This window comes from Chrysochloris asiatica, unplaced genomic scaffold (genome assembly GCF_000296735.1).
Source record: "Chrysochloris asiatica unplaced genomic scaffold, ChrAsi1.0 scaffold00288, whole genome shotgun sequence".
In the NCBI taxonomy this organism is placed as follows: Eukaryota; Metazoa; Chordata; class Mammalia; order Afrosoricida; family Chrysochloridae; genus Chrysochloris; species Chrysochloris asiatica.
This window is the reverse complement of record NW_006408806.1, coordinates 2,087,639-2,097,239: the sequence shown is the minus strand read 5'-3', so window position 1 is coordinate 2,097,239 and position 9,601 is coordinate 2,087,639. Positions and strand designations below refer to the sequence as shown.

General features: G+C 41.3%; 1 protein-coding gene across 1 annotated transcript in view; it reads right to left on the bottom strand.

The window, feature by feature from the left end:
• Window positions 1-1,100: 1,100 nt before the first annotated feature.
• The window catches only part of PRSS12 (protease, serine, 12 (neurotrypsin, motopsin)), a 168,091-nt gene continuing 159,590 nt past the window's right edge, over window positions 1,101-9,601 (bottom strand). The window contains exons 12-13 of the mRNA XM_006874595.1: window positions 4,332-4,612; window positions 1,101-1,408 (exon numbers count right to left, since the gene is read on the bottom strand). Of these exons, the coding sequence (XP_006874657.1) occupies window positions 1,101-1,408; window positions 4,332-4,612 (589 nt within the window). The remainder of the gene's footprint in view (window positions 1,409-4,331; window positions 4,613-9,601) is intronic.

The following is a 9,601-nucleotide window of genomic DNA, read 5'->3' as shown; positions in this document are numbered from 1 at the left end:
CCAATTAGAATTAATGCAGCAAATTGCATTTTGAAAGTACTGGAATAGTTGCCTGTAGCTCTGGTAGCGTAGTGGTTACGAATTGGGCTGCGAACCTTAAGGTCAGCGGTTCGAAACTACCAGCTGCTCCGCAGGAGAAAGATGAGGCTTTCTACTCCTGTAAAGATTTACACCCTCGGAAACCCTGTATAGGGTCACTATGGGTCGGAACCGACTCGATGGCACTTAACAATTCTATCTTGTATAGTCTTGAAGGAGTCCTGGGGAGCTGCTGTGGGTTAGGACTGCAAGGTCAAGTTCACCAGTGACTGGAAACCCTGTATACAGCACTCAACAATAGCCCTGAATTATAAATGTAAAGATTAAGATAGTATACTCAATAAGTTCGCCCTTCATTAGAAATTGTTTCCTTCAAAATTTTGCTAGTAGTTTTATAACTTAGTTTTTTCTTGTGGTTTCTGTAGTGCTTGGTGCATACAGGGGTATTTGCTTCCATAATTGAATCATTTAGGAATGTATCGTGATGGGCAAAAATGGGTTTTTTGTAGCTAAGTGATCCTATTCTAGACTATATAATGCAATTTCTTTTCACTTTTGGCCCTTGGCTTGCTCACTTAACAATGTAAGATTTCATGGAGCTTTTTGGAAAGATCTGAGCTGAAGATGTTATATAAATTGAAAATAATGACATTCTTATTTTAAGTGCATTAAAGGGTACTTTGACAGATGTGGTCTCAATCCATACACATTGATTAGACTTTATATGAAGTTAATTCCGAAACAGTATAAAAACAATGCAAAATCAAAATACACTTAAATTTCTCTAAAAAATGAAATGAAAGAATTTAGTCTAGCTAGAGAAACTAATTTGACTAGGCAACTGCTAATTAAGAATAGTACTAAACACTGAGGTATCTGTAACCAGTAATGTTCACATCACAATTTCTCAAAAGCAGCAAGGGGTATACAAGACTGAAATCTTTAATTTTTATCACAACAAAAGCGGAAGTGGGAATCTCAGTCCCCATTAGTTGTCATCTCTGGCTCAGTGCTAATTTTCCATAGTATTTAAATATTTTTCTTGAGGTTTCCATAAACATTTACAGTTTGGTGACACTTTTTATCCAAGATACAAAGGCTGAGACTTTGGTATAAACACCAGGAGAATCCTTGACCCCACAGCCATAACCCCAGGACGTCACACCAAAAACAACCCAGCTCTCTCCAGTCCTTTCACACATGAGTGGTCCTCCGCTGTCTCCCTGGCAGCTGTCCACCCGTTTCTGTTCATGGAGATTTCCAGCACACAGCATCCTCCCTGTAAACCGACCCTTATAACGTTCTTCACAAAACCTCTTAGGAAGCAATGGGATGGCTGCTTGTTGTAGAGTTCTTGAATAGGCTCGTCCTACTCGGATCAAATATTCAAATTAGTCAATGGGATACAGCCAACAATGGGGGGGAAACTACATTTAGCAGTTAAAGTGAACATTCAAAGTCTTAGGTATTGGGGTGAGGTGGGTAGTGAGGGGAGAGAGGAATTCCTATTGGTTGTTAAGTGCCATCCAGAGGTGGGGTAGTAGGGAGAGGAAGGAATCCCTATTGAGTTTGTTCCAACTGAAAGTGACCCTATATAGGGGTTCCAGTGTAGTGGTAATTGGGCTGCTAGCTTCAGGGTCAGCAGTTCGAAACTACCACCTGTTCCGTGGGAGAAAGATGGTTTCTGCTCCCGTAAAGATTTACAGCCTCGGAAGCCCTGTACAGCGTCACTATGAGTCGGAACTGACTCTACAGCACATAACAACATAAGGAGCTCTGGTAGTGTAGTGGTTACAAATCGGGCTGCTAACCTCAAAGTCAGCAGTAGGAAACTACGAGCTGTTCCGCAGGAGAAAGGTGAGGCTTTCTGCTCCCGTAAAGATTTGCAGCCTCGGAAACCCTGTACAGGGTCACTATGAGTCGGAACCGACTCCACCGTACTTAACAACAACATAAGGAGCTCTGATAGTGTAGTGGTTATGAATCGGACTGCTAATCTCCAGGTCAGTAGTTTGAAACTACCAGTTGTTCCATGGGAGAAAGATGAGGCTTTCTGCTCCCATAAAGATTTACAGCCTCAGAAACCCTGTGCAGGGTCACTATGAGCTGGAACCAACTCCAGATTCTTGGTGTGGGCTGCAGGGTCAGCACTGGACTGCAAACCACAAGGTTGGTCAGCAGTTCAAACCCACCAGCAGCTCCTCAGAAAACATATACTGGGTCAAACCACAAGGTTGACAGTTCAAACCCACCAGTAGCTCCTCGGAAACTAGGGTTGCTTTGAGTGGGAATTGACTCTAAGGCACTTAACAACACTTACCCTATAGTATCACAACAGGACTCTATAACTATTGTGGCATTACCAAAATCAAACCCAAACCCACTGCCATGTGGTCAACCCTATACAGAGTCTCCCAAACTGTAAATCTTTACAGAAGCAGACAGTAGAACCTTGGAGTTAATGGAACAGAGAAGCCCAGCTTCCATCCTACAGCACCACCAGGGCTCTTTATGGTGGTATTTGTTATTGTCGTGGGGTCAGCAACCCCGCATAGGATTTCTGAGGGGCGGCTGGTGGATTTGAACTGCTCACCTTGCAATTTAAACTGACTTTAGTGCTCATCCTATAGCACCTATAAGCATTCAACCTCAAAGTCAATTTGAGCCACAAGATCAGTAGTTTAAACTCACCAACCGCTCCTCAGAAACCCTATAGAGGGTCACTATGAGTCAGAACCAACTTGACAGCATTAACAACAACAAAGAAAACCTTATTAAAATTACCAACTGTAGAAATATACTGGCTCAACACTCTTCAGGGGCACAATTATCAGTGTAATTATTTTTAATGGAGAGTCATCAACCCATCATTTCTCCATATTCAATAATCATTTGTCGCCTAATCCACCCATCTGGATACTAACTCATACACATGGATCTAACGCTACAGTGAGAATACAGAATGCTGTGTTCACCTGAAAGGAACATTAACTAAATACTCTTCTGCTGAACTTCTGGTAAGAAGCAGTGCTTCAGCGTTCAGGTTGACTTTTTGAATTCACCCAGCATAGCTCCAGGAGAAAAACCTGGGTGTCAGCTCCCATAAAGATAACAGACAATAAGACTACGAAGCACTAAACTGGACAGCACCTAACGACAACAACCTGCTCCTGCTTAGGTGGAGGGAGGAGAAGGTGAAAGTGCTGATGTAGGAGGGGTTTAAGGAGAAACTTGAGTTGCATCTCCACTTCAACCTCAGCGAATCTGCTTTTAATTCCTATATTTAGGAATTCTCCACAAGATTTGAAGTCCTGGTGTGGCACTGTAGGATAAGCACTGGACTAGTAACCACAAGGTCAACAGTTCAAACCTGCCAGCAGCTCCTTGAAAAACCTACACAGGGTTGCTATTGGCCAGAAGCAACTCAACAGCACTTACCAACAACCAGAAGATGTCATTTGATAAAGGATTCTATTACAAAGAAACAAACCATCAACCACCAGTTACCTGAAAAAGCTTTTAAAATACAGACTGCTGAGCCCAAATCATGGGGTGAAGTCTTAAAATCTCTTGTCTCCTAACTAATCTGAGAAACTAAACTTCTGAAGGATTCTGTAGTTCTTAAGCCCTATGAGGCTTTTTTCTGCTCCCATAAACATTTATAGCCTCGGAAACCCCATGAGTCGGAAGCAACTCCACAGCACATAACAACCAGATAATAGGGGTCCTGGTGTGGTGCTGTGGGTTAATGCACCAGACTACAAACCATTTGAACTGCAAGGTTGGCGGTTCAAGCTCACCAACCACTCCTTGGAAACCCTATACTGGGTCAGAATTGATTCGATGACACATCACAACAACAACCAGGAAATAATAAGTAACTAGCATTTATGGACTTGGCAATAGAAGAATTTAAACCTAATAGAGCACATTGTTAATATTTGAACTCTGTATGTTAAAAGGTTGAGAATGAATTATTCCACCATTGTATTAAAGGAAATTCTGTTCTTTGTGGTAGATGTCTAACTGGAACAAATAGTATCCTCCCAGGATATGAATTCAAATTATATGCATATTTCTCAATTTACAGTATTTCCACAAAATTTAAGATTTAGTGAGCTTGGTGCAGGATTGAATAGTGTTTCATTCTGTTGTGCATAAGGTTGATATCAGTAGGAACTGACTCTACAGCACCTAACAACAACATCCATTATACACTCAAATGAGTGGATTAATCCCCAACAAGAAACTGCCTAGACTTCTTTTTTGTTCTTTTGAATTATTTGCATTACCTGTGTCTCCCCATCCGGTTATGTAACAATTGGGAGCTGTTTTTTGTGGCCTCTCCCTCTTGAGTGGTAAGCAAACTGGCAAAACGTGGCTGCTGAATCTGGCACATTGTTCTTCCAGTCCTTGCAGTCTAACCAAGGCAATGTCGTAGTCACTGCTGTCTGGCCGATACCCCCGGTGAATCACAATCTGTTGGACTCCAATTTCTTCTTCAAACTCTTCTGGCACCAAAGTATGATAATCCCCAACGCGAACAGCATAGTTCTTAGTGCTGTTACCATACCTAAGAAGCAGACAGAGCAGATGAAGGGCTTGCTTCAAACACTAAAAACTGGTGATTATCAGCAAGGAAGATTAGGACAGATGCTGTAAACCTGTGTTCATTTCATTAGTTCCTTTTGTATATTTAACCTTTCCATTTCTCTGACCCACTGCTCCTGGTCCTTTACTTAAAAACCTGCCATCATTATCTCTCTTCACTCTATAATCTACATTAATTTCAACTCTGATGCTCTCATTTCTAAGATGTGAGGATGAGTGGAAAATAAAGAAGAATCATGGCATTTCCCCACCAGAAAAGAAAGAATCAAAAGTGGAACAAATTGTAGAGGACAAACTTACTGTCCTGTATTTGCTGTCTTCATTTCTCTATCAATTCAAATACTGGTAATCCCTCATTCTTAATTTGTTTTTAATGTTGTAAAGTGCCATTGGATCGGTTGCAACCCATACCAACCCTGTGTAGGGTTTCCGAGGAGCAGCTGGTGAGCTTCAACCAACAACCTTGCAGTCCAAACGGCTTTGCAGTCTGACGCATTAAACCACAGCGACGCACCAGGACTCCTTGCTTTTAATAGATACACTCAATTACTCCCATTTCCTGAACGCTATTCATACATTCCACCACTTATATATTTTTATTCAAATGTTACTTCAACTGAGCCTTCTTTGATATTGTTTGTTGCACTTGTTAAGTGCCATCTAGTCAATTTCTACCCATAGCAACCCTGTATAAGTTTTCAAAGAGCAGCTGATGAGCTTGAACCACCGACCTTGCAGTTCAAGCTGATTTTGCAGTCCAGCACATTAACCCACAGCACCACACTAGCATTTAGAACAACAACTGCCCTGCCCCAAAGAAGAGATGCATGCAACGTATATTCATTGAATTGTCAACGAATAAAAATATACTTCTAATATTAATGTTTTTTTTTCTCCATGAGATGTTAGTCTACTAAAACTGAAACACAATGCTCCCTAGATTGATTGTTACCAACCTGCTTTTCAACCAACATACCTTGATTCTGATATATCTTATATTGTTGTTGTTAGGTGCCATCGAGTCGGTACAGACCCATAGCAACCTTATGCACAGCAGAAGAAACACTGCCCGATCCTGGGCCAACCTCGCTACTGTTGCCACACTTGAGTTCATCGATGCTGCCACTTGGCCAATCCACTTAGTTGGGGATCTTCCTCTTTTTCTCTGACCCTGCACCTTACCAAACATGATATCCTTCTCCAGCGACTGCACCCTCCTGACAATATGTCCAAAGTATGAGAGACGAAGTTTGGCCTTCTTGGCCTCCAAGGAGCACTCTAGCAGCATTTCTTTCAAAATGGATCTATTGGTTCTTTTGGCAGTCCATGGCCCTTTCAATATTCTCCTCCAACACCATAACTCAAAGGCATCAATTCTTCTATGGTCTTCCTTATTTACTGCCCAGCTTTCACATGCATATGAGGTGATTGAAAATACCATGGCTAGGGTCAGGCACATCTTAGTCCTCAAGTTGACATCTTTGCTATTCAACACTGTGCAGCAGATTTGCCTAATATAATACATCGTCTGATTTCCTGACTGCTGCTTCTGTGAGTGTTGATATTGATCTAAGAAGAATGAAGTCCTTGACAACTTCAATCTTTTCTCCATTAATAAGAATGCTGTTTATTGGTCCAGTGGTGAGGATATTTGTTTTCTTTTCATTGAGATATAATCCATACCGAAGTATCTTCTGTTCTTCTAGCCACTCCAGGCTGGTTTGCGTGTCCTTTCAAGTGGAAATTTCCCACCACTGAAGATTCTGGATGCTGTTGAGGTTTCCACCTATGATTATATGTAATGCAGAGGCTCCATAGGAAGCCTCCTTCACTGGGCACCTTGTAGCCCCGTTTTAGGTATTCCAATCAATTATAGGCAGAAGACGGACTTACAAGCTTTTTATGGTGCTATTTCTGGCTATTCCTTTCTCTCCCCCTCTAGTGTCTATTTTATAGTGGTATGCCAGGGAAACCAAGATTCAAAAGACAGTCAAGCATCTTAACATTATTTTCCCCCTTTTCCCCATTCCAACTATGTCTCAATTCCTGTATCCCAGAGCCCTGTTGTTCCAAGGTTGTGCATACATCATTCTTTACTTCTGTCCCACTTATCCCATGCAAACCTGCCTAATTGTTCTCCCATCATTTTGTTTATCCATTCCCCTTCCATTTCTTGTATATTGCCCCCTCCCTAGCACCCAAACTATCCTGTTTCTATTCCCTGCCCTGTGCTCCACCTTCCCCTCCCTCCCCTCATCCCACCCCCCACATCCCAGTAACCAGCAAAGAATGCCCTCCCCCGATCAATACTTCTTGATTGCATGTTTGATCGATTTCAGATTGAAGAAGTTGGTAGAATTCTTCTCTTTCAGCCTCACTGACTTTAGTAGTTGGTGCCTACATTTGAATAATAGTGGTATTAACTGGGCTTTCTTTCCTGTAGGTGCATGGATATTATCTTATCACAGACAGCATTGTACCTCATGACTGATCTGGATATGTTCTTTTTGACAATGAATGCAACACCATTCCTCTTCAATTTGTAATTCCCAGCATAGTAAACCATGTGGTCTTCAGATTCAAAATGGCCAATACCAGTCCATTTCAGCTCACTAGTACCTAAGTTATCGAAGTTTATGTATTCCATTTCATTTTTGACAACTTCCAATTTTCCCAGATTCATGCTTTGTACATTCCATGTTCCGATTTTCAATGGATGTTTACAGCTGTTTCTCTTCATTTTGAGTTGTGCCCCATCAGCAAATGAAGGTCCCACGGGCTTTTCTCCAATGGGCTTTACTCCATTTACATCATCACAGTCAGCTCCACTTTGAGGAGGCAGCTTTTTGAGTGCCTTCCAACCTGAGGGGCTCATTTTCTGGCACTATACCTGACAATGTGTCTCTACTATTCATTAGGTTTTCAGTGACTAAATATTCAGAGGTAGTTTGTCACTTCTTCTTCCTAGTCTGTCTTTGTCTGGAAGCTCATCTGAAACCTGTCCACCATGGGTGACACTGCTGGTATTTAAAATACCGGTGGCATAGCTTTCCGAATCGCAGCAACTCATACACCACCACAGTATGACAAACTGACAGACAAGTGGAGGACATCTTATATTAAGGTTTCTCAATTTCAGCACCACGAGTATTGACATTTGGCACCCCATAATTCTTTGCTGGAGGGACTGTTCTGTGCATAGGATGTTTAGTAGCCACCCTGGCGTCTATTTATTAGATGACAGTAGCAGCTACCACCCCAGATAACCAAATATGTAACAACCAAATATGTCTACAGATACTGCAGAATATACCCAGGGAGCCCAAATCATCCCTAGTAGAGAACTACTGAGCTAGAATATGTGACCCAACCCACTTACTGGTTACTTCCTCTTTCTCACTGAAGGTCTTGGCACCTTGTTCAAGGTCTTCCCTCCTCCACTATTTAGAATATCCTTCATGATTTAATTTCCAACACCTTTCCCTTTTACTTCCCTGACTTTTTCATCTGCAGTGATTACATCTGCCACCTCATCTCAACTACTCACTTCCAAGGTGAGATTTAGACTTTGCACAAAATACACTTCTAAAATCTTGATTTCAAGCATCTTAGATTTTGCCTATTCCTGTCTTTGTTGTTGTTGTTAAGTGCTGTCAAGTCGGTTCTGACTCATAGCGACCCCATACATGGTTTCCAAGGAATGGCTGGTGAATTTGAATCGCTGACCTTCTGGTCCTATCTTTATAGCTCTATAAATCTTCAGTCCTATTGGACTTTATTCTTTGACACCACTAGACTTTCATTTCTCTCTCGTGACTTCACCTTACCTGGTTTGGAATCCACCTTATATTACTACAATTACTCTTTTGCAAAATCCATTCTTTTCCAAAATCTCTCGGTCCCTCTTTTCTTTCACTTACCAAAACTCCAACCTTGGTTTCATCGTCCCTACGTTTACTTTGTGCTGGCCCCCAAATATTAAAGAGGGAAAGCGCACCTTTAATATAAAGCACTGGACTGCAAGGTCAGTTTGAACCACAAGCTCGGAAATTCAAACTTAGCAGCCACTCCTTGGAAACCCTATACAGGGTTGCTAAGAGTAGGAACCAACTCGACGGCATTCAACAACAGCAGTGTCTCATGTAAGGATTTCTGTGCTGTAGTGGTAAAACACTCGGTTGCTAACTGAAATGTTGGCAGTAAGAAACTACCAGCTAGGTACTCCAGGAGAAAAAGATGTGAAAGTCTACTTTCATAAAAATTACAGGCTAGGAGACTTTATAGGGCTATTCTACTCTGCCCACTAGTCATTATGAGTGGGTGTCAACCCAACAGCAGCGGTAATGACTCATCTTAACATTTTGACCAAAACATGAATTTTCACTGGCTATAAGATAAACATTGGATACACAAAAGCTTAGAATTAAAATATAGCTTCCCACTTACTCCTTGGAGTCCTCGCATGGTGCTGTAGGATAAACACTGGACAGCTAACTGCAAGGTTGGCGATTGAAACACACCAGTTGTTCCTTGGAAACCCTATACATGGTTCCAAGAACTGATTCAACAGCACTTAACAACAACTATTTGTTCCTTAAAAATTCTTGAAGGTTATGAGATACCTGAACAATCTAATAGCCCTAAGTAGGCCACTGACCACCTCCCATGTATAAAATAATTTCTAAACTATGTCAGCTCAAAATGCTAGGCACTGCCACAAAGATGATCTAGCATACACAGCCACATATTACTAATCTACAACACTAATAATATCTGGTAATTCCTTGAGATTCTCCACTTTCAATCTTAAGTCATCAAATATCTTTAAAACTCAGAAAGCTTTTTATATATTATGCCTAGAGACTGTCCTCTTAAGAGTTCCAATTCAAACTTTTGGGCAATTTTAGGATTACTTCAGGTCTCAAAACTGTAAAAAAAAAAAAAAAAAAAA